This window comes from Zalophus californianus, chromosome 13 (assembly GCF_009762305.2).
Source record: "Zalophus californianus isolate mZalCal1 chromosome 13, mZalCal1.pri.v2, whole genome shotgun sequence".
Lineage (NCBI taxonomy): Eukaryota > Metazoa > Chordata > Mammalia > Carnivora > Otariidae > Zalophus > Zalophus californianus.
This window is the reverse complement of record NC_045607.1, coordinates 20,597,336-20,622,498: the sequence shown is the minus strand read 5'-3', so window position 1 is coordinate 20,622,498 and position 25,163 is coordinate 20,597,336. Positions and strand designations below refer to the sequence as shown.

The 25,163-nt window shown below is 46.3% G+C and overlaps 2 protein-coding genes across 8 annotated transcripts in view; one reads left to right on the top strand and one right to left on the bottom strand.

Moving 5' to 3' along the window:
• Positions 1-5,927, top strand: part of PRPF4 (pre-mRNA processing factor 4) — a 41,142-nt gene extending 35,215 nt beyond the window's left edge. The window contains exons 16-17 of the transcript XR_003523647.1: positions 213-399; positions 5,869-5,927. The gene's annotated coding sequence lies outside the window, so the exon portion shown is untranslated. The remainder of the gene's footprint in view (positions 1-212; positions 400-5,868) is intronic.
• Positions 5,928-6,633: 706 nt separating this feature from the next.
• Positions 6,634-25,107, bottom strand: WDR31 (WD repeat domain 31). 7 transcript variants are annotated; one of them, XM_027615177.2, is made up of 11 exons: positions 24,995-25,080; positions 19,896-19,956; positions 17,027-17,171; positions 16,447-16,579; positions 14,697-14,771; positions 13,747-13,891; positions 12,945-13,045; positions 11,395-11,462; positions 10,287-10,428; positions 8,296-8,458; positions 6,634-6,833 (listed from the first exon to the last, which is right to left on the bottom strand). In XM_027615177.2, the coding sequence occupies exons 3-11, from the start codon at positions 17,071-17,073 to the stop codon at positions 6,673-6,675; spliced, it is 1,035 nt and encodes a 344-aa protein (XP_027470978.1). In that variant the 5' UTR covers positions 17,074-17,171; positions 19,896-19,956; positions 24,995-25,080; the 3' UTR covers positions 6,634-6,672. The 7 variants fall into 7 exon arrangements, with proteins under 7 accessions (XP_027470978.1, XP_027470980.1, XP_027470977.1 ...); XM_027615179.2 differs by having other exon boundaries at positions 17,027-17,168; XM_027615176.2 differs by lacking the exon at positions 19,896-19,956 and having other exon boundaries at positions 17,027-17,168; positions 24,995-25,107.
• Positions 25,108-25,163: the final 56 nt, after the last annotated feature.

The following is a 25,163-nucleotide window of genomic DNA, read 5'->3' as shown; positions in this document are numbered from 1 at the left end:
CATGTGAAGTTGGCCAGTTTCCAAAACATTATTTCTGGATGAACTGAGCAAGTCCAGCATCTGAACATGCGTGCTAGCTGACACCAATTCCTATCACCCCAAACCTGGGCTTTTTAATTTGCTGTGTTCCAAACCCTGGGGAGATCACATCTGGGAAAGGACTGGACCTTCTTTCTGTTTGTGATGTTTAAACGATGTCACTTACTCCATAGGTAAAAGTACTTCCTACCTGCCTCCGCCCCTTGGCCTTCATGCCCCCCACCGCCGAGACACCAATGAAAGTAGAGGGCTCTGGCAGGAAGAACCAGTTGGCATGTCCGAGGACCTGCGTTCCCACCTGGGCTGTGCCACATGCTGTGTGCTCTTGGACAAGTCCCTTTCCTTCTCTGCAGGACAAAGGTAATAACCTCCATGCTGCCCATTTCCACAGTGTTATTTCATTGGAAGACTCTGATGAAGTTATGATTGCAAAAGTAGTATGTAAGATCTAGAACACTGCATACATACAAGCTTTTATTATGAAATTGTGGCCTCTGAACCGGAGGTGTCGAGAAGAAATGTAGACATCAAAACCAGTTGGTCCAGCTTCTTCCTAACGCCGGCTAGTGGAGCTAACACTCCTGTGGGACCTTCCAACATTGTACACACTCATCTTTCAAACCAAGGGTTGCAAAGTATAAGAACACAGTGTTGGCAAGGGTATGGAATGACTGAGACTCTGCCAGCACCCCACACAGTGGGTGGGAATGGGAACTGAAACAACCTTTTTGAAGAAGAGCTGGTATCTACTCAAGCAAGTTACCCTGGGGCCCAGAAAGGCCTCTGCTAGTCACATAATCCACATATATGTGTGCCTGCATTCACCAAATGACAGTGTTAGAATGTTTGAAGTAGCCCTATTTGTAAGAGCCCCAAACTAGCAACCACCCTTAGGCCCATCCATAGTTAATGGATGAAACTTCACACTGGCACACGTTCGAATGCTGTCCAGCAATGAGGAGGGGTCATCAACGACATAGGACAGGGCAGCTCCATCCCACAAACATGCTGAGGGAAAGAAGCCTGAGCCAGAATAAGAGCACTGGACTTGTTTTACTTAGATCTATTGCTGCATAACAGACTACCCCAAAACTTAGTGTCTTCAAGCACCAATTTGCTATTTTTCATGATGGCGTGGGACAGCTGTGCAGTTTCTCTTCTGATTTCATCTGCAGTGGCGTTCAGCTGCACATTTGGCAGACTGCGAAGGTTCAAGGTGACCTTCATCACATACCTGGCAGTGCTCAGTTCTTCTACATGTGGCCTGGGTCACTCCCTGACGTGCAGCAGCTTTCCAAGACAGTCCAAGTGAAGCCGTAGTCCTGCTGAGGCCCCACCTACAAGTTGACAGCATTTGTTTCTCTGCATTTATTTATTTATCTTTAAGATTTTATTTGAGAGAGCAAGCATGAGCGGGGGGTGGGGAAGGGCAGAGGGAGAGAGAGAATCTCAAGCAGACTTCACGATGAGCATGGAGCCCAACATGGGGCTTGATCTCAAGACCCTGAGATCAAGACCTGAGCCGAAATCAAGAGTCGGATGCTTAACTGATTGAGCCACCCAGGCACCTCTGTTCCTCTACATTTATACTGGTCAAACTAAGTCAAAGTGCAGACTCAAGGGGTGAGAAAATAGGCCAGACCTAGTGATAAGAAATCACCTTGCAAAGGGCCACACATATAGGGAGGGGAGAAATTTATGGCCCTGTTTCCCATCTGCCATAATACAGTATGATTCCATGTATATAAAGCAGAAAAGCAGACAAAATCAATTTATGCTGTTATAGATTCCTTAGCAGCTAGGCCTGGAGGGGAAGATGAGGGAGACCATCCAGGCTCCAGGATGTATTACACCTCCTCATCTAGGTTCTGGTTACTAGAGTGTGTTCAGCTTATGGAAAATCAGCAAGCTCTAAACTTAAGGCATCTGAAATTGTTTATGATTGCAACAGTTGAATGAAAAGTTAAAAATATATATAGTGGCTTAAAAAGAATGACATTCAGGGGTGCGTGGTTGGCTCAGTTGGTTGGGTGTCTGCCTTTGGCTCAGGTCATGATTGCGGGGTCCTGGGATTGAGCCTTGTGTGGGGCTCCCTGCTCAGCGGGGAGTCTGCTTGTCCCTCTCTCTCTGCCCGTCCCTCTGTCTCTGCCCGTCCCTCTGTCTCTGCCCCTCCCTCTGCTTGTGCTTGAGCGCTCTCAAATAAAATCTTTAATAAAAAAGAAACGAAGTTCATTTCTCTTTCAGGTCACAGTCTAGCTGGTCAGCATTTCAGGGTAATTCGGGGCTCCTCTCTTGCTGTTCCATCATCCTGTCCTTATCTGAACAGCTGAAGCTATTACTGGCAGTCTGCATTCCAGCTAGTGGGAAGGGACCCACAGGGCTAATCCCAGACAAACACTTCCTTTGGAGCTAATAAAGGAGAAGTTACACACATCACTTCCACTCACAATCCACTGACAAGAATTTATGCTCATGGCCATGCCTAGCTGGGAATGGAGGCTTAGGGGAGCAGCCTGGGCCAAGAGGTGCCAACTTCAGGAAACAGCTAGCAGTCTGCTGCATTTTTCACAATGAAGCTTTTCTTCACTCATTCTGTTTTCACAAGGCTACCCAGAAATAGCTACATTCCTTTTTCACAGTGTTAAAAGATTAAAAACACCAACTGACCTGAGATCTATACTTGTAATTCCTGTGTCAAAGTCAAGGCTGTTACAGACTGGAAACATGTCTCTTGATACCAGTGTTGAAAACATTAAATTTCTGCTGCGGCCAACTGGAAGATCCGGAAGTATTTCTTTAGTGACTGTGAACTCAAAACTCCAGGGGAAGTTTCTTTTATAATCATTGCTCAGATGTTAAGTGATGAATCACTGAATTCTATTCCTGAAACCAATATTGCACTGGATGTTAACTAGAATTTAAATTAAAAAAACATTTTTTTAAATCATTGTTCAGGAAGATAGTGATAATGGGGACTTGTCTGATACTTTTGTGCTACCAGTGATATCCACTGTATCACAATACTTTAATAGCTCGTAGCTATTTTATTTTTTAAAGTTTTTTTAAAAGATTTTATTGATTTATTTGAGAGAAAACAAGAGAGGCAGAGGGAGAAGGAGAAGCAGACTCCCCACTGAGCAGGGAGCCCAATGTGGGGTTTGATCCCAAGACCCCCGGATCATGACCTGAGCCGAAGGCTGATGCTTAACTAAGTTACCCAGGTGCCCCTATTTTTTAAAGTCTTAGTTATTTAAGTAATCTCTGCACCCCGTGTGGGACTCAAACTCATGACCTTGTGATCAAGCCACATGCTCTTCTGACTGAGCCAGCCAGGTGCCCCAGCTGGTAGTATTTTTAAGAAAACAGTATTTTGAATACAAATTGGGACTTCAGTTATAGACAGCCTAGATTATGTATGAAGAATAGCCCTCAAAATTGTATCTTTTCCGGGCGCCTGGGTGGCTCAGATGGTTAAGCGTCTGTCTTCGGCTCGGGTCATGATCCCAGGGTCCTGGGATCGAGTCCCGCATCGGGCTCCCTGCTCCTTGGGAGCCTGCTTCTCCCTCTGCCTCTCTCTCTCTTTCACAAATAAATAAATAAAATCTTTAAAAAAAATTCTATCTTTTCCAGATCATTTTTAACCTTTCAGTAAAAACAAAGATCCTCTTGTAAGATAGTTTCAGCTACCAAAAAAAATAAGGTGTTAATAATCATGACTCATGGGCGCCTGGGTGGCTCACTTGGTTGAGCGACTGCCTTCAGCTCAGGTTGTGATCTCAGAGTCCTGGGATCGAGCCCCGCATTGGGCTCCCTGCTCAGTGGGAAGCCTGCTTCTCCCTCTGACCCTCCCCCTGCTTGTGTTCCCTCTCTTGCTGTCTCTATCTCTGTCAATTAAATAAATAAAATCTTAAAAAAATAATCATGACTCATTTTCCCAAAATTATATATATATATTAGGTAATCTCTACACCCAGTGTAGGGCTTGAACTCACAACCCCAAGATCAAGAGTTGCACACTCCACCAACTGAGCCAGCCAGGTGCCCCTCCTGAAATAAATATATTTAACTTATATAAGGAAATACATAAATTTCTTCAAATTTTAAATATATAATTGGCCAGATTCCAAGGAATTATATACTTTCCTGGAAAAAAAGGTCAACTGCCTTTGGAAAATTCCTTTATATGATTTTACAGGGGCATCCTCTAAAATGAAGTGTTCAATGAATGTCCAATGAGCAAATTAATGCATTTTAGTAGCTTGTATCTTAGGTGCTGAGAGTACCTGATTAGGGCACATAAAACTGAAAATGTACAGGGGCACCTGGGTGGCTCAGTCGTTGGGCGTCTGCCTTCTGCTCGGGTCATGGTCCCAGGGTCCTGGGATCGAGCCCCAGGTCGGGCTCCCTGCTCTGCGGGAGGCCTGCTTCTCCCTCTCCCCTCCCCCTGCTTGTGTTCCCTCTCTCGCTGTGTCTCTGTCAGATAAATAAATAAAATCTTAAAAAAAAAAAAAATGCACAGATAAGGAATTTTTACATCAAACAAATGCATAGAGTTTAGGGAAATAATTTTATTGCTAATAGAACCCTGCTAATTCATTTGATTTTCTCACATGTACATTCCCTCTGTTCCCTTTCTTTGGGACCCCCTCCCAACCCGTTTTTCTGACTTACCGCCTGCCTTCTTTCTAGAAGGGTCAGCTGTAGCACTAACAGTTCAGGATATGCTAGGATTTTCCCTGAGATATCTGTGTACTGTTTCTGGGCACCTGGCCGGGAGGATCTCCTTGGAACCAGAAAGTTAGTAATGGTCTAGAAAATACACAGTGTCATGATCTATGAATTTCTAAAATGAACTTTGTGACATCATGCAAAGACAAAGGAGTGGAAAGGAAAGTATTCTGGCTTTGAGTTGGGCAGTCGCTGGTTCAAATCTCAGTTTTTCCTCCTCATTAGTACAGTGGTATCCCTGCCTGTCAAATCTCCGTTCTTCCCCTTCCTACCTCCATGTGTAACCTGGGGCAAAGGACTGAGTGTCCCTGGGCCTCAGCTGCCGCCTCTGTGACTTGGGAGTAACGAGGACTGTAGTGAGAATAAGCATATTCAGCCAGCTGTAGGTGCTCAGGAAAGTACCTCCTCTCCCACTACCCCCTTGTCCTCCCAGAGCACAAAGATCTGTAACCTAATGAATCAAAGGGAAGCCAAACAAGGACTGAAGCTTTACAAGTAAGATCTAAGGAGAACGGGTGAAGGGGTGTGTAGTGAGGAAAGAAGAGTGTTTAGTCCAGACAGAGAACAATAAATAACTATGGCCACCCTCTGTAAGCACCCGCTACCTCGCTTGGCATTTAATACAGTTTTACCCAGTCCTTGGGACAGCACTGTGAGGAATGTATGATTTAATTAGTGAGGAAACTGAGATTTTGTAACACCCAAGATCATTCAGCTGAGTGCAGAAGTGGAGACTCAAACTCAGATCCTCCCACGGCGAAGCCAGCCCTATAAGAAGCTGGAAGGACACAAGGACAATGGCTGTCAGTCACTGGTATCAGGGACAGGCAGGGACCGGAGAAGACAAGCACAGTCTTTCTTTGGCTGGGACTCTGTTCCTTTACGTGTGGGCTCTCCTGAAGGCAGGAGGGACTCTACGTTCCTGGAAGGAAAATGGGCTTGTGAGAGCCATGTTAGGAATGGATCTCCGGGGGCCACAAAGGCTGGCCTGAGCACCGAGTCCCTCTTCACTGAGGGGGACTCAGTGGCTGGCCTACAGTTGAGTCCATCCCTCTTTCTATGTTCTTTTTTTTTTTTTAAGATTTTATTTATTTATTTTAGAGAGAATCTCCAGCAGACTCCCTGCTGAGCATGGAGCCTGACATGGGGCTCGATCCCATCACCCCAAGATCATGAATCAAGCTGAAATCAAAGAGTTGGACGCTCAACTGCCTGAGCCACCCAGGCGCCCCTCTATATTCTGCTGTTGCAGACTCTCCTTCACCTCACACTGGCTGTCCCTAAGAGTTTATATAAAATGAAAAATATTAAAATGTACAAATGAAATTTTTTTAGCCTTCATTTCTGGAAGCTCTCCATTTCCTTGTGCACAGAACAGTCAGACAGCTAGGATTCGGGGCAAGGCCCTGCGGTGGTCAGCCTTTTCAAGCCACCTGGGGTCTAATTTTCATGCCGCCTGAGCACTGGTCTCGGACCTGCCACCTGCACTCTGCTGCTCTTCTGAGTGGAAGCCCAGACTTCTTCACCTTGCTGAGGAGCAGTGACTGGAGCTGAATGTCATGTCTACAACCCATGTCCTCTACGGAGCTGCGCTCCCCTCTCCCGTCTGGGTAACTGTGAGGCCACCTGAACAGTGTCTCTCCCCCTGCGGCTTTTCCTTCTGTGGAGACATAGAATAGGTCAGTCTGATACACTCCACCCTGTGTTCCGACTCACAGACAGAGGCCTATCATGTTTCTAAACTGCACCTGGGCTTAAATTGGCTTCTAACCCTGATACACCTTCTGAGTGAACATAAGCAGAGAATCGCACATCGCCCTCCCCGCAAGATAACCGGGAAACACAAAGCCACACCAAGAAAGGACAGGCCACAGTTTGATATTGTCCAGTGAGTGTCTCCTGGCCTCAGAATGCTGCCACTTCTCGAAGCTCCAGCCCTCGGCTGTGCTCCACTCTGAGCAGGTGAATTCCTCTGCTGAAACTTGCACACAGTAAGGAGACGGTGTCGCCAACAGCCAGGGAAGTCAAAGGTCCTGATCCATCCAGGGACAAGGTAAACAGGCAGGCTGGGGGAGGAAGAGGAAACCAGCAGCTCAGGCCAAGGGCGCAGCGTCATGGGACGCGAGGTTTCTATGAGAAACCCGTGTAAACAAAGCATGTGCTCTCTGTCTACCCCAGGTAAGAGCCGCATCCCTGCTCCACAGGACCGTGCACCTGCGTGGAGGTCAGATTCAGATCGGCCGCAAGGCTTCAACTCCAGAGAATAGCACGTGGACCAAACAAGGTGGGGATCCCTGAGAAACCCGTTCAGACAGTCGGGGCCTTGCCTGCAAGGACGTGTGAACACACTGCCCTCAGTTCCCACCTGCCCAGAGAACAGAGCAGGGGGCCAGGGCAGAGAAAAACAGAGGCGATGCTGATCTTCAGCTGCTGGCTTCTGGGGTTTTGCTCCCTTCAAGACCAAGGAGATTGGGACCTGAAGGGGAATCTGGGGGCTTCCACATGACCCAGTCTCCCTCTGTCTCCGTCTCGGGGCCTGCTCTTCTGAGAACTACAGGTGCACATCTGGCGGGCAGACCTTGTTCTCCCTGGTGTCAGGTTTATGAACATTGAACCTGGCAGCAGCTGCCCCCACCCCCACCCCCCACAGCTGTCACACAGTGCAGCTGGAGAGGGCACCTCCAGGTCTGGCTCGCCTACCACTAGACGTGATCTCACATCTTTTCTCTGAGGGGGCTATCCTATCCTCCCCTGCTGGGAGCTGAGTTTCTGGAACATTACTGTAGGAGGGACTGGTTGTGAGATTCTCTAAGTTAACACTATTCCTGTGTCTGACAGAACCCCGGGTACAGCACAAAATAGTCTGGAGGCACTGGGGTACTGGTAGAGAAGGAAAAAAACCAGCCACCTTTACTCATAGATTTGCCACATTTTGTGGTGTAAATACTCCCACTATGACCATATTAAATATTCCTGAATATTTAACAATCAGCCAGTAGCAGTGGGCTCTGGCATACTTCACTGAGTACTCTGGGGAGCTGCGTTCCCTAAAACATCTTTTTCTCTGGTGCTTTGAAGTGTCATGACCTGACTGTCTTCTCAAATCTTAGTTGCAGCATCAAAACAGGGCAGTCTTGCTCTACCTCACCCCCACCATGAGCTGAGAAAGAGTCCTTAAAAAATGAATCTGAAAATGACAATCCTTGTTTTCTTTGCCAGACATTTTGAGTATCACATGTTAAAACCTGATGGAAGAACTTCAGATAGAAAGAAAACTAAGAGCCAAATATATGTGAGCTCTCAGGAATAAGTCTGTACAATGTGGTACCAGTGCTCATGCAGTGATGGTTTCTAGCCAGGGGTTCAACAGAATCCTGGTATCTTAGTGTCATCTCTTAACCACTAGGGGCCTGGACAGTGGCAGGACAGGGCTGTTTTTGTATTTGCTGAGCACTGGAAAGAAAGAGTTTCAAGGAAGCTTTTAAGACTCCATGTGTCTTTGAGAAGCACCACCAGCAGGCTCCTTACCTCCAGTATCTTGATTCCAAATCTTCACTTTGCAGTCATGCGATGAGGTAGCAATTATAGGCATCGAGGCCAGTGCTCTTGGTAGAAAGACACAGGATGCAACAGTCTGGAAATGCCCCTTATATTCACATATTCTGTTCCGAGTCTGTCTTAGGTCCCACAACTGCAGAGTAATGACATAGGCTAGCTCATACATACATATTTCTCTAGCTTCATATATACTACCTTCACTGATTTCCACCTCCCCACCTTCTCATCATCCACCTACCCCCCCACTTACCTACTCATGTAGCTAACCCTCATCTACATCCATCCCATCCACATACCAAATCATCCATCCATCCAGTGATTATTTTAAACATCAACGATCTCAGACAACTGTGGGTAAGAATGTGCCAGGAGGGTGGCTGCCTTCCTCATTAATGTCATGGTTAAGGAAGTGAAAGCTCCGAGTCCTGCAGCATGATGGGACAGTATGGGGTTGCCTACTTTTTTTTTTTTTAGTCATGAGAGGCAGAGAGAGAGAGAGAGGCAGAGGGAGAAGCAAGCTCCCAAGGAGCAGGGAGCCCGATGTGGGACTCGATCCCAGGACCCTGGGATCATGACCTGGGCCGAAGGCAGACGCTTAACCATCTGAGCCACCCAGGCGCCCACCTACTTTTTTTTTTAAGTTTTTTTATTTATTTAAGTAATCTCTACACCCCATGTGGGGCTTAAACTCATGACCCCCAAGATCAAGAGTCTCGTGCTCTTCTGACTGAGCCAGCCAGGTGCCCCAGAGTTGCCTACTTTCTACAACAGCTCAAGAGCTACCTGACATCAGCCTCTTGGTGTCTGTGGGTTCTGTGGAGACCCCATAGTTAGGAGCACCTTCTCATAAATACACAGAGGTGCAGACCTTCTGATTTATTGCCTCCATGCTGAACCGTGGGATATGAAGATGAGACTCTCCAACAAAGGAGGTGACAGTCCTGCCAATCCCACTCTTGTTGACACGATCAGACCACAGCTAGAGAACAAGGTTCAGGGAGGAGAGCAAACCAAATTGTGTCCAAAAAAATAATGAACTCACTGGACACCATGTAATTCAGGAAAACAACATTCAGAGAGGAGAGTGATCTGAATTGTGTCCGAAAAATAATGAAATCACAGGACACCGTGTCAGTTGTAGGGGCTGGGAATGCTTAGCTTGGTGAAGAGATGCTACATCAATAGCCTGGGATTCAATACCTCAAAGTACCACTTACTAGAGGTTTGGTCTTGTGCAAAAGATTTCAATTTGCCATGCCTCTATTTGCTCATGTGTAAAATGGGAATTATAATAGAACCTAACTCATGAGGTTGTTGTAAGGATTAAATGAGATAATGCATGTAATGTGCTCAGGCCAGTGCCTAGTATGTAATGTTTGGTACAATGGGAGCTCTAATTGTTCTATTTGGACTAGATGCCCCTTTTAACCTATATTCTACAATGAGGAATCCAAGGTACTTTGGAGGAGCCAGTGCAATCTAATCCAAAATGACTTGTGAGGAAAGGTATATGAGTAAGGGTTGGGATGGGCCGTTGACCAACACTGGTGCGCCTCAAACTCCCTGAAGAGCTTGAGCCTCCTTTACTGTGACCACAGGTACAATGGGAATACACTTGGCTCTTCAAACAGTCCCTCCCCTTTCTAAGCTCAGCTGGGAGCAGGGACATTAGCAGGCTGGTTCTGTGTTTAGCACCTTCCTATCTTGACTCTCATCCCATCCCTCTGTCTACTACCAATTCAGAGAGCCCAAGGCTAAGGGAGGTTTCTTGAGAGAAACCTTGAGAGATGAAAGAAATCTTGAGAGATGCATCTGGAATGCCAAGGCTCACTTACAGTATGCACTTGGAATAGGCCTGAGCCATTAACAGAGCTGACCTGTGTAGCCCAGTACAGACGGGAGGTCAGAGGAAGTACTTTGCTCATCAGCAACCAGACCCCTAGACCCCCAGAATCTCTTACCGTGGCTTCGCAGCCTTCCCCTCCAAAGCCGCTGCTGCAGGAGATACACTTGTGTCCGTCCTCACTGACCTCGCAGTAGGTCTGAATATGCTGCTTTGCGGGAAATACATGAGCTACCTGCAGCCCCCGGCTGTCCCATAATCTGCAAGAAATGACCGCAGGGTATGAGTCTGTCAGCTCTCTGCTGCTTCGGCCAGTCTGATGGAATGTCATGATTTATGTAAAATCAGGAGTATGAACCAGATCAACCTTGGAGACCCCAAAGCTGCCAGGAAATAACCAAATTGAATGACGTCTGAGTCCTTTCTAGTTGGAGATCCAGTTAATAGGAATTTAGACCAAGCATCTTAACTGTGTAAGTTGTTAATTTGGCCCTTTGGGGTACTGCTTTCAAGGGACAAGAGGCTCTTTCTGTGCCTGTGACTTAATTTTTTTAAAAGATAGTTATTATGATCCAGAGGAGCAGTTACCATTCCAGAATCAGATAGAATAAGCTTGCAGGCCTTGGCCTACTGGGCCACGGGGTCCCCAGGGGAGTGTTATATTCGGCCTCTCATCTCATTTTCACCTCTTTACCTCATTCTTCCTGTTTTCTAAGTAGAATGAATCTCTTATGAGATCCAGACTTTCTCATTGTGCTTTCTACTCGAGAACGATTTACTTCATTTGACGCTTTCGATGGGGATTCTGACCCCATTTCCCCAGACAAGGCTTCACCTGAGGGCTGGGTGATTGAGAATATCCGGGGCCAAGCAGGGTGGCAGGTGGAGCCAGGCAGCTCAAAGCGGGAGGACAAACAAGTGACTGGGTCCGAGGTCAATCTGAATATGTTCACACAAGGGGCGAGGGTGGGGCCAGACAGAGTCAGCTGCTTCAGAACCATCCAGGACAGGCGCTTTTTCCTGGCCCCACCTCCTGCCATTCAACCTCTACCCAGATGGTCCAGGGGGCCAGGTCAGAGAGACCCCAGCCCCAGCAAGGGGCAAAGGGGCAGAAGGCCCTGGGCAGGCACAGCAGTGTGGAGAAGCAGAGGGGGAAAGGAGTCATATGAGCATGGGAACCACAAACCTTCACCACAAACACCTTCACGGCTGCTCAGTAAGCCCACCTGATGGTTTTATCTTCAGAAGTCTGTAGTACATATGGTTCGTGGGGGACCCAGCGCAGGTGAGTGACCTGGAAAAAGCAAAATTTTCAAAACTTCTCACTACCAAGGCATTCTCCTATGGCAATTCCTGTAAACTGTGCTAAATAGCACCTCCTCACCACTTCTCAAGGATGCTGACGTGTATGTTTGACTTGCAGGGAGTGTGTTCAGCAAATATCCACCAGTCATGCCCAGCGGCATGCCCTGGATCAGCAGCAGCAATGGTAGCAGCCGGGCCAGTCGTGAGTACCAGAATGCACGCGGGTGCGCACATGTGGTGGGGAACTGCTGGTGAGCAGCAGCTAAGGACAGCAGCCCCCCGTTCTATATGGGACCACTGAAACCCTTGCCTAAGGCAGCCCCCCGTTCTATATGGGACCGCTGAAACCCTAGCCTAAGGCCTCACAGGGTTCAGGACATGTTCTTTCTTCTCATCCCTGCAGCCCCCTGCTGGACAGGCACAAAACAGTTTTTCCAAAACAACCCAAGATGACACGGTTTTCTTCCAGCAACCTCCACAAATATGGAGGGCATAGAGTGAGCACACCTTGCCATGGACAGTTGTCTTCAAATTTGGAAAAGATGACCATGAGTGATATTTAATGATCACTAAAGGAACATCTATCATGTCAGGTCATAGGATTCTCTCCATTTCATAAATGAAGACACTGACACTCTAAGTGACTTTGAGTAACACAGCTAAAATGTGATGGATCTTGGGGCGCCTGGCTGGTTCAGTTGGTAGAGCATGTGACTCGATCTCAGGGTTGTGAGTTCAAGCCCCATGTTGGGTGTAGAGATTACTTAAAAAAAAAAAAAAAGTGATGGATCCATAATTGGAACCCAGGTATGACTGACCTCAAAGGCTGTGGAGTTTATATACCAGTCTGCTGGTATATAACATTGGTTTTCATAAACACAGCAAATTATACATAAAGCAAAGGGTCATGCTTATTTCTCTGCGCATAAGCTGTGCGATCCTGGAGGACAGGGGCTGTGTCCTGGGCCACTAACCCTGCTCCTAGCAGAGCAGATACGGAATAACACATTTTGAGGAAATAAATGAGGACACCACTTAAAATTCCAATATGAACTAGTGGAGGTGTTCTCTGGAGCAGAAGACTTTATTTTTTATTTGTTTTAAAGATTTTATTTATTTATTTGTCAGAGAGATAGAGAAAGCAAGCACAAGTAGGGGGAGTGGCAGTCTTCCCGCGGAGCAAGGAGCCCGATGCGGGGCTCAATCCCAGGATGCTGGGATCATGACCTGAGCTGAAGGCAGACGCTTAACCGACTGAGCCACCCAGGCATCCCTGGAACAGAAGACTTGAAAGAGATCATCCAGCCTGATAACCCTGAGAGGCCAGGGTCTGACAGAGAGTTCAGGGTGAGTAATAATGAGGCCCCAGGCCTCTACTGCCTGGTGTATCTCCTGATTTCTTTCTCAGGCTCTTTGCCTCACCCCATGCTGCCTTCTGCTGTCCCACTCTCTAACAACTTTGAGTCCCTACCAGGTTCCTCGAGATGGAAGCTCTCTCTGCACACCGTCCGGTCCCAATGTCCCACAGAAGCAGGGTGTTGTCCCGAGAGCCAGTGCACAGCTGTGACGAGTCTGGGGGAGCAAGGGAAAGATGGTCCATGAAATGGGCCTGGCACAGGGCTTTTCAGAAGGTACAACAGGGGGCGCCCGGGTGGCTCAGTCAGTTGAGCATCTGACTCTTGGTTTCAGCTCAGGTCATGAGCTCAGGGTCATGAGATTGAGCCCCAAGTCGGGCTCCATGCTCAGTGGGACTCTGCTTCTCTCCCTCTCCCACTGCCCTTCCCTCCACCCCCGCTCACACACACTCTCTCTAAAAATAAATAAATCTTTTTTTTTTTTAAGATTTTATTTATTTATTTGAGAGAGAATGAGATAGAGCATGAGACGGGGGAGGGTCAGAGGGAGAAGCAGACCCCCTGCTGAGCAGGGAGCCCGATGCAGGACTCGATCCTGGGACTCCAGGATCATGACCTGAGCCGAAGGCAGTCGCTCAACCAACTGAGCCACCCAGGCGCCCCTAAAAATAAATAAATCTTGAAAAAAAAAAGAGGGGTGCCTGGGTGGCTCAGTTCGTTAAGCGTCTGCCTTTGGCTCAGGTCATGATCCCAGGGTCCTGGCATCGAGCCCCGCATCGGGCTCCCTGCTCCATAGGAGTCTGCTTCTCCCTCTGCCTCTCCCCCTGCTTGTGCTCTCTCCCTCTAATAAATAAATAACTCTAAAAAAAGAGAGAAAGAAAGTACAACAGTGTTGGGGAGAGGTCTGTTTGACTTTACCTGGACTCACAGCCAATCCAGTGACCACCATGGCATGGCCAGAGAACTGCTGCCTTGGCTGGGAAGGGCCACGCAAGTCCCACATTGTGACTGTCCTGTCACGAGAGGCGCTGAAGAACCGGCTGGATCTGGGAATACAGACTATCTGCTCGAGAGAAAAAAGTCCCAGTGCTTGTTTGATTGGCCTTGGAAATGGGCAACAGGCCTGGGGCTGCAGGTGTCAGAGCCTGAGGCTCTCCCCTGTCCCTGTTGGGGTGGGAATACACTGCGTCTGGGTGTCAGTACCCTACTCTGCACTGCGAGCTGAGCAGATGCTGGAGTCTGCATCTCAATTCCAATTTTCAGTTCATTGAGGGGGATTTCAGGGAAGGGAGTTGTAGAGACTGGCATTCTCTATCATCTTTGCTGGAAGCTTATGCTGCCCTATAATACTTTTTTAACAAATTAATTTTATTTAACTGTTCTTGGCTTTTTAAAAATTTCCCCAACTAGACTAGAAGGTTCCTGAGTATAGAGATTTTATCATTAATTTATTTAAAATTGTCATTATATATTATTATATATTATATGATAAATTATTATATACAATTATTTATAAATTATAAATGAATAAATGTTATGTATTATTTATTATTTATTTTTCTAGCTACAGAAAACACACAGACAACCGTACCTGTCCCTGCTGAGTCAGGATAGGCAGGGAGAATTCTCTATTTACCACCTGAGCTATTAAGGGCTTAGTGACAAAATAAAAATCATGTCTAATATGCTTGTAACCATAGCTAAGGGAATGATTTGCTCTGCTTTTCCTCAAGTAGGGCTTCACGGCATCAAATGAAGCCCTTGCATTTTCTTAAGACTGAATATCCCATCCCTCTTACGAACTAGAGCTATTAGACACTCCTTTATTGAATTCCAAATTCCCTCCACGATAATGATTTGATAATTACCTTAGTGATCTCTCGTTCATGTCCTCTGAACCTTTTCACCACATTTCCACTTTTCCAGTTATAGGCCACCACTGTCTGCAGAGTCATTAGAGTCATTAGAATCTCTGTAATATTTTATGTGAATTTCTATTTAACTGAAACAAGCCTTTACTTCATTATATACCTAATTTCTCCCTCTCTGTCAAGGGTCTTGCATTAGGGCTTTATTGTTATAACCCTCATCCCTGTCCCCCTACATTGACTTCCTTTTCTTTCCTCCTGACCGGGGCGCTGTCTCTCTGCAAGGCAATGGGCCTCTGCTCTGGGCCTTACTGACGGGTTCGGGAGGACATCCCCCAAGGGGAACAGACTCAGCCAGAGGTTCTGGTCATAGATGCTGAAGTAGAATTCCACACGGGGTTAGAGTTTTTTCCCCTAATTGTATTGTACTTTTATTTTAGTGTATTTAAAAAAATTTGCTATCTTAAAAAAAAAATTTACTGGGTGCCTGGGTGGCACAGTCGGTTGAGCATCCAACTCTTGGTTTCGGCTCAGGTCATGATCTCTTGGCTCATGGGATGGAGCCCCATGATGGGCTCCACGCTCAGCAGGGAGTCTGCTTCTCCCTCTGCCTCTCCTCTTCCCTCCCCCGCCCCACTTTCTCTCTCTCTCAAATAAATTAAATCTTAAAAAAAAAAAAGAATCTGTAAAATACAGTATGAAAATGAGAGGAATTAAAAGAATCAACTTTTTTGCTATCAATGTCTTAGCTGTGAGTCCTGTGACAGATGCAAATATGGGGGGAGAAGCAACCAGATTCAGTGACAGTGGGGTAAAGGACAGAAACACAGAAGGGAGGAATCATAATGCTCACCAGTGTAGAGATTTTGACAAAAGAGCAGCACAAAAGAGACTGGAAGTCTCCTTTTTAAAAAAATATTTATTTATTTATTAGAGAGGGAGAAAAAGAGAGCGAGCACACAATCAGGGGTGGGGGCAAAAGGAGGGGGGGAGAGACTCTCAAGCAGGCTCCAGCTCCCCACTGAGCATGAAGCCTGATGGCAGGGCTCCATCTTATGACCCTGAGATCATGAACTGAGCCGAAATCAGCAGTTGGCTGCTTAACCGACTGAGCCACCCAGGAAACCCCAAGGAAGTCTCCTTTTGATGACAAATAGCTCCTGTGTCTGTGTGTGGGTATGAAAATGGCTTGGTTGGGGTGCCTGGGTGGCTCAGTCATTAAGCGTCTGCCTTCAGCTCAGGTCATGATCGCAGGGTCCTGGGATCAAGCCCCACATCGGGCTCCCTGCTCGGCGGAGAGCCTGCTTCTCCCTCTCCCTCTGCCTCTCCCCCTGCTTGTGTTCCCTCTCTCGCTGTGTCTCTCTCTGTCAAATAAATAAATATAATCTTTAAAAAAAAAAAAATGGCTTGGTCAGAATAATACTTGCCATTTATAAAAAGCATGTGGGCGGTCTGGCACATCACTGAAGATCTTACCACCTAATCCTCACAACTGTCCTGTGTCCTATGAGGCTGGCATTATCACCCTCATTCCAGGGATGTGGAGACTGAAGCTCACGAACAGTAAATGACTTGCCCAGAGGAACCAGAAGAGGCAGAGCAGGGACTTAAAGCCAGTCTTCCTTAGACTAAAGCCTATGGTTTTACACTACTCAGCGTTGTTGCCAGAAACACAGAACCAGCGCTTCCTTCCCAAATCTCTTCCCTTCTCCACAATAAGCTGGTTCCCTGGGAAGCGCCACAAACCCACCTTATCTTTTCCTCCAGAGACACACAGGTCTGAGTTCAGAGCAGCAACGACAGAGACACTATCCACGTGAGCTGGGCTATACTCCAGACAAGCTCTAGTTTGAGTTCTCTCTTCTATAATCCCATCGGGCCTGCTAACGACAGGATGGCAAATGAGAGGCCCACTGGTATGGAGTGTGCAGTGGGGCAAGGGGAAGATGAGGTGGGCTACGGGAGAGGCCAGGCTGAGGAAAAATCTGGGAAAGGAGTACGGAAGGAGACCCACAGTCATTGCCAGAAATGGGATTATTAATGCTGAGCACACTCAGAACAACTGAAGGACTAGAATCCGATAAAGAGGAATCCTGAAGCCAAGAAGCCAGGAGTCTTTGCTCACCTAGAGCTTATTCCCAAAGATGCCAGGCCCATCTCTGAGTGGCTGCAGACACTAGCTAATCAGCTGCTTCTCATCCAAAAGAGAACAGACCAAACTAACTGTTCAGTGAAGGTCATCAGCAATCGCTCTGGGCCTAATCTTTCTTTAGGAGAGAATTTTAGTGCGACATGATAAAACTTGGGATCCCGATGTAGGACTGCCGTACCTGTATTTATAAGTGCTATGTTTGAGCTTGCTTTGCAGTTTCCCCATCCCTGCACAGAACCGCCCCAAAGCCTTGTGAGGAGCTCGTTTCAGATGGCAGCTGGGCCAGCAGCATCCCTTGTGGCTGCTGGACGTTGTCCTCCCTGCTTGGTGGAAAGAATGCATACTGTTAATGTTGTTAGGCATCATGATGGTAGTCTGGTGATGTAAAGACAAAGCCTATTTTATTTATTTATTTGACAGAAAGTGAGAGCGCACAAGCAGGGGGAGTGGCAGAGGGAGAGGAACAAGCAGACTCCCCGCTGAGCAGGGAGCCCAGTGCGGGACTCAATCCCAGGACTCTGGGATCATGACCTGAGCCAAAGGCAGATGCTCAACCAACTGAGCCACCCAGGCGCCCCATGCCTTTTTTAAAACACTAATTCATTGCACTCATTTGCTTTTCTTCTTTCCCTTGCCTCTTCTTACGGCCCTGGGAATGCACCCTCCCATAAAGCATTAGCAGATCAGCAAAAACAGAAGCAAAATTAATTTTAAAAATACAAAGAGGTTTCTTGGGGCGCCTGGGTGGCTCAATAGGTTAAGCATCTGCCTTCGGCTCAGGTCATGATCCCAGGGTCTGGGATCGAGCCCCGTGTCGGGCTCTCTGCTCGGCAGTGGGACTGCTTCTCCCTCTCCCTCTGCCTGCCACTCCCCCTGCTTGTGCACTCACTCTCTCTGTCAAATAAATAAATAAAATCTTTTTAAAAAATACAAAGAGGTTGGGGCGCCTGGGTGGCTCAGTCATTAAGCATCTGCCTTCGGCTCAGGTCATGATCCCAGGGTCCTGGGATCGAGCCCCACATTAGGCTCCCTGCTCCACAGGTGGCCTGCTTCTCCCTCTCCTACTCCCCCTGCTTGTGTTCCCTCTCTCACTGTCTCTCTCTGTCAAATAAATAAATAAAATCTTTAAAAAAAAATACAAAGAGGTTTCTCAACAAGTTAAACATAGAATTACCATATGATTCAATAATTCTGCTCCTGGGAAGATAGCCAAAAGAATTGAAAGCAGGTTTTCAAACAAAATTTATACATGAATGTTTATGGCATTCCTGTTTACAATGGCCAAGAGGGGAAAACAACCCAAATGTCCATCAATGGACGAAGGAACAAACAAAATGTGGTATATCTGTACAATGAATATTATTCAGCCATAAAAAGGAATAATGTACTGAAACATACTATAACATAGATGAACCTTGAAAAGATCATACTAAGCAAAAGAAGCTAGACACAAAAGGCCACATATTGTATGATACCATTTATATGAAATATCTCTAGTCAGAATCTAGAAAGAAAGCAGATTAGTGGTTGCCAAGGGTTGGAATGATGGGGGAACAGGGAGTGGCTACTTTAATTGGTACAGAGTTTCCTTTTTGGATAACGAAAATGTTCTGGAACTAGACAGTGGTGATGGTTCCATAACATTGTCTACGTACTAAATAAGAATAAATTTTATGTTATACATATTCTACCACAATAAATACTAAGAATGTATATTTGAAACTAAGAAATAGTTTTTACCAGTGAAGCTTCTTGAAAAGAGCCTTAGTTATTCTAAAAGGTCATAACCTTCCTAGCTTGCTGATTTGTTTTTAAATAATTTCATGTGACACTTCTCTAAATCAGTGTGCCAGGTCATGAGGTTATTCTGTAGTAAGAATGAGATACAAGGGGCACTTGGCTAGCTCAGGCAGTAGAGTATGCAACTCTTGATCTCAGAGTCACGCGTTCAAGCCCCATGTTGGGCATGGAGCCTACTTAAAAAAAAAAAAAAAATGTGAGAGCTGATGACACTAAATGAGACAATACAGGTAATGACCTAGACCAGTATTCTTAGTGTGATCTGAGGACTGATGGGGATTCCTGAGACCTTTTCAGGGCTTCTGCCTCTCCCTCTGCCCCTCCTCCCCACCTCCCCAACTCAACCTCTTTTGTGTGTGTGTGCTCTCTCTCAGATAAATAAATAAAATCTTTAAAAAGTAAAATTATTATTTTGGGGAGGAAGGGAGAGAGAGAGAGAGAAAATCCTTATTTATTTATTTATTTTTAAAGATTTTATTTATTTATTTAACAGAGACAGCGAGAGCAGGAACACAAGCAGGGGGAGTGGGAGAGGGAGAAGCAGGCCTCCTGCTGAGCAGGGAGCCCGATGGGACTCGATCCTAGGACCCTGGGATCATGACCTGAGCCGAAGGCAGACGCTTAAGGACTGAGCCACCCAGGCGCCCCGAGAATCCTTTTTTTTAAATTTATTTATTTGAGAGAGAGAGAGAATGCAAAAGAGAGCACGGGCAGGGGTGGGGGGACGGTGGGGCAGAAGGAGAGGGAGAAGCAGACTCCCCGCCGAGTGGGGAGCTGGATGCGGGGCTCGATCCCAGGACCCTGAGATCGTGACCTGAGCCGAAGGCAGACGCTTAACCGACTGAGCAACCCAGACTCCCCAAGAGAGAGAATCCTAAGCAGGCTCTGAATCCAACACAGAGCCAGACACAGGGCTCGATCTCATGACCCTGATATCATAACTGAAATCAAGAGGTGGATGCTTAACAGACTGAGCCACCCAGGTGCCCCTAGGAAATGAGTTTCTTATAGGCATGACTAGCCCAGCTCTAGGAAGAATTGTCTACAGGAAGAACAGAAGCTAAAATTCACCAAATATTCTCAATGATACCATTAAAAAACAGTGTTCCAGAAGAATTTCAGCCTACATTTTGAAAAGCTGTCAGGAGTGGCCTCCGGACAAGGTAGGTAAGTGTACAGAAGCAGAGCACGGTGACAGGGACGTTGTGTGTGGCACCAAGAACCCTGGGCTCCAGCCCCAGCTCTACCTCATTCCACTGTGTGTCTTTGGGTTCCTCCGTTCCCTGCTCTGCACCTCAGCTTCCCCATCTGTAAGTGAGGACACCAGATTAAATCATTTTTAGTAGACTGTGTGTTCCATGAGAGGAAGAAGTCTATCATATTCATCTTTGTACCTCAAGTGGCTTGCACAGTATGGCAAAAACATTTCTTGTTAAGTAGTGTGAATCTAAGGTCTCTTCGAGTTCAGACATTCTAGGATTCTCTATAATAAGCATACCATATGCTGCCAGAAAAAATTCCAGAATAATTTTCAAAAATCTTGGGATGTTGTATTGCTTATAGACAGATAGAGGTTGCAAGGCTTCCTATCTGCAAACATAGCCCATTTTTCAACATTGTCATCAAACTAAGGACAGATGCCATCCATAGATATAGGTCACCAAAAACAGCAGATGCTATAAATGGATTGGCTTTGCTTAACACTGATTGGATTCTTAGCTGATATCTTCAGAGAGCCATATTTCCCATCTGAAGAGCACTCACAGGACATTCTAAGCAAAAGATAACTTTTAGAATTACCCCCAAACCAATTGGATTTTTTTGGTGAGCTGCCATATTCAATGCTTTGTAATGTTTATCCTTTGGAAAATAGTTCAGGCAGCAACTTCCTAATCTCTGTAATTACTGAAAAGACGCTTAAATTAATCTCTTCCCTAAGATTATGTTTGCACTGAAAGGAGATTCACAAGGTAAATAAAGACCTTGTTTATTTATTTTTTTAATGTTTTATTTATTTATTCATGAGAGTCAGAGAGAGAGGCAGAGGCAGAGGGAGAAGGAGGCTCCCCACCCGGCAGGGAGCCCGATGTGGGACTCGATCCCAGGACCCTGGGATCATGACCTGAGGCGAAGGCAGACGCTCGACCATCTGAGCCACCCAGGCACCCCAGACCTTGTTTAATGAAAAAGATTGTTAAGTGTAGTTTTCCCTCATAAAGAAATATCTTACAAAATTCCAAGATCACGTAAGTGGCACATTTCCAACAATTATGAAAAATATACCATAATGTTAATTATACATCTATTTTTATTTTCATTTATTTAAGTAAGTTCTGCACCCAACATGGGGCTTGAACTTACGCTGGAGATCAAGAGTCGCGTATTCTACCAACTGAGCCAGCGAGGTGCCCAGATCTATCTATTTTTAAATATACAAAGTAAGGGGGCACCTGGCTGGCTCAGTCATTAGAGCATGCGACTCTTGATATTGGGGGTGTGAGTTCAAGCCCCACACTGGGTGTAGAGATTATTAAAAAGAAAATATATTTTTTTAAGATTTTATTTATTTGCCAGAGAGAGAGAGCACAAGCAGGGAGAGTGGCAGGCAGAGGGAGAAGCAGGCTCCCTGCTCAGCAGGGAGCCCAATGTGGGACTCGATCCCAGGACCCTGGGATCGTGACCTGAGCCGAAGGCAGATGCTTAACTGACTGAGCCACCCAGACATCCCTATTAAAAAAAAATCTTAAAAAAAAAAAATACACCCCCCCACACACACATCCCCTACTTTATTTTTTTTTAATTAGAGCAGAGCTAGAGAGAGAGAGAGCATGCATGAGCTGGGGGAAGGGGTAGAAGGAGAGGGAGAAGCAGACTCCCCGCTGAACAGGGAGCCCCGATGATGAAGCAGGGCTCAATCCCAGGACCCTGGGATCATGACCCCAGCCGAAGGCAAACGCTTAACCCACTGAGCCACCCAGGCGCCCTATTATTTTTTTTTTTTTAAGATTTTATTTTAGGGGCGCCTGGGTGGCTCATTCAGTTGACCGTCTGCCTTCGGCTCAGGTCATAATCCTGGGGTCCTGGGATTGAGCCCCACATTGGGCTCCCTGCTCAGCAGGAAGTCTGCTTCTCCCTCTCCTCCCCACTCATGTTCTCTGTCACTCTGTCTCTCTCAAGTAAATAAATAAAATCTTTAAAAAAAAAAAGATTTTATTTTAAGTAATCTCCACACCCAATGTGGGACTCAAACCTACAACTCCAAGATCAAGAGTCACATGCTCCACCGACTGAGCCAGCCAGGTGCCCCCAAAGTAGGTTATATTTAAATACTTAAATACATCATTAAACATTTTTATTTTACTCTTAGTACTTCTGTCCAAAAATTTTCAGAGTTGACTGCTACTGTTTCTGCAAAAAAGGCAATTTCTCCTGTTTAAAATAATACTTCAGGGGTGCCTGGGTGGTTCAGTCAGTTAAGTGGCTGCCTCTGGCTCGGGTCATGATCCCAGGATCCTGGGATCAAGTCCTGCATCGGGCTCCCTGCTCAGTGGAAAGTCTGCTTCTCCCTCTCCCTGCTGCTGTGCCTACTTGTGCTCTCTCTGTCAAATAAATATATATATATATATTTAAAATACTTCAATAAGTATAAATCATAGAATTTGAGATGGAAGAGCTTTCAAAATCATCACATATAAACCCTTTATTTAAAGATCTGAAGAATCAGGGCAGAAACATTATCTGCTCAAAATTCTAACTAGGTAGGTTTCCTGACTTCTAGTCTAGAGTTTCCCTTAGAAACATCTACAAAGAAGAAACACAGTTTTATTGCATTTTAACAACTCTATTTTAAAAACTTAATAAATTCTAATCACCAATTGACAGTGTAGCTTATTCTAAAAATAAAGAGCAATACAGAAGAGTCAGAATAACATTTGATTCAGTACATCAGCATGGGAACTGGACAGACTTAGGTCTGAATTACAGTTCACTGCCGTCTTGGGCAAATTGCTGAGCCTCATGGAGTCTGTTTCGTATATGTAAAATGGGATAATATCTCTCATTGGGCTTCTGTAAAGATTAAAGATAGCACTTACAATGTGCCAAGGACTATTCTAAATGCTTTATATTTATTAACTCTTTCGATTTATTCCACAAGCCTCCGAGCTAGATGCTGTTACTGTCTTCATTTTGCAGATGAGAAAAGTGAGGTGCAGAGATGTTAACATAACTTGCCCAAATTTACAAATAAGTTGCTAATAAGTGGGAGAGCTGAAACTTGAATGTAGGCAGTCTCCAGAGGCCTTGCTCTTGATCAGCATAGTATACTGCATCTCTATAAAAGCTAGTGCACAGACAGCCCTCAGCGGAACCTGGCTATTGGCATGATTGCTAGATTAACAGTATTAGCAACTGAAAGGAGCAATTTCTGCCAACTTCACCCTTCACCTAATACTACAGTTAAACACATATTAAACATACGTAACAAATATACACAAAGAGGACGCCTGGGTGGCTCAGTTGGTTGGGCGACTGCCTTCGGCTCAGGTCATGATCCTGGAGTCCCTGGATCGAGTCCCGCATCGGGCTCCCCGCTCAGCGGGGAGTCTGCTTCTCCCTCTGACCCTCCCCCCTCTCATGTGCTCTCTCTCTCTCATTCTGTCTCAAATAAATAAATAAAATCTTTAAAAAAAAAAAACAAATATACACAAAGAATATACACAAATGGGTATATGAGTCCGAAGGATATGAAATTGAAGCCAATTATGTCTCCTGGCCAGAGTGATTGATCACACTAAGGCTAAGAATTCATTAAGTTATATATCATATACCAAGGCAATTTAAAATCTCAACAAGTACACATCCTTGGATAATGCCCATGCAGTTGTGATTTATTATGAGTAGACTAATCTAAGCAGTGAAATTCTATTCAGCTATCTTCTGTTTATATTGTGAACATGTAATATGCTTGAGAGGAGGGACAGTGTCTTGTTCATTTTTTTATCTGAGCTTTAAGTGTAGTCTGGGAGAATGGGTGCAAGGCAAATATCTGTGGAATGAGTGAACGGATGCATCCTAAGGTGAAGAGTCTGTTTGGCAAGAAGCTTTTTTTTTTTTTTTTTTTTAACGTAGGCTTCAGGGGCACCTGGGTGACTGAGTCAGTTAAGCATCGGACTCTTGGTTTTGGCTCAAGTCATGATCTCAGGGTCCTGAGATCGGGCCCAAGTGGGGCCTCCCGGGTCTGGCTCCATGCCCAGCGTGGAGTCAGCTTGTCCTTCTCGCTCCTCAAACCCCTCCCCTCCCCATTCATGTTCTCTCCCCAACAAATAAATAAATCTTTAAAAAATAAAAATAAAGTAGGCTCCAGGCCCAACGTAGGGCTTTAACTCAAGCTACCCTGAGCTCAGGAGTCACATGCTCTACTGACTGAGCCAGCCAGGCGCCCTGCAAGGAGCTTTTTAAGGACCCAACAACATAAGGGTCCTTCAAAATTGCCCAACAACAAATCATTCAGGGAACAGTTACCTGGGCTCTGTCCCAGATTTCAGGGCAGGAAAGGCTGGAGAGGACTTGGAAAAGCCATAAACTCAATTATGGCTCTGCCCCAATTTGCTTCCCATAGACCTTAAGATACCCAGTGGTCACTCTAAACATAACTCAAGAGAATTTTCTTTTAACTCTCCAGTGCAGTATTCCTCGATATATTCCAGCATTTATCCAATTGTTATTTTCCACGAAGAAAGTGGGACTCAGAGGGTTGTGACTTGCTAAAAGTCACACGAGGCAGAGCTAGGGCACCAGACCTTATTTCCCTGGACTCCTGGTCCAGTCAATGTTCACGTAAATCCTGATTTCATATCTCCCTCCCTCTCCCCAAATCTGCGCACAAGGCATCAAACTGAAAGCTCAAATACAAACAAAGCCCCAGTGGAAGCACTGGAAGATGGTCTGATTCGACATTCTAATGGTACAGATAGGGGAAACTGAGGCCCAGAGTCTCCCAGGGAGTCAGCACTAGGTCAGAACTTCCAAGGTTGCCCCAAATTTGGGGGACAACCTGTGTACAGTTTTTCCTTCCAGTCTCTTAGATCACAGACGTCCCCTGCTCTATCCATGTGCACTACCAAAGCTTATTTTTGGTGGGGGTGGGGAGAGGGAGCAGGATGGGCTGCGTAGTGCACCCACGACACGGGGGTGTAGCACCACCCAACCCAAGGCCGGCGCTCGAACTCTCCGCTTTGACCAGGTGGGCGGCTGCAGCCTGCGAAGCGCTAGAGCTCCCACCTCCCTGCCCGCCCCCCACCCCCGCCGCACTCCTTCCCGCCCCCGCCTCGTGCTCCATACCCACCCGCAGGCTGGCCCGGCCGGGAGCTGAGGCCGGCGAGGGCGCAGAATGGAGGGCGTCCGCAGCCACCACGCTCCACAACCTCCCGCGCCTCCGCCCCTAGCAACGAGGCGCGCGTCGCTAGGGCAGGAGTCCCCGCGAAAAGCCTCCGAGCGCTCTCCCCGCCCCCGAA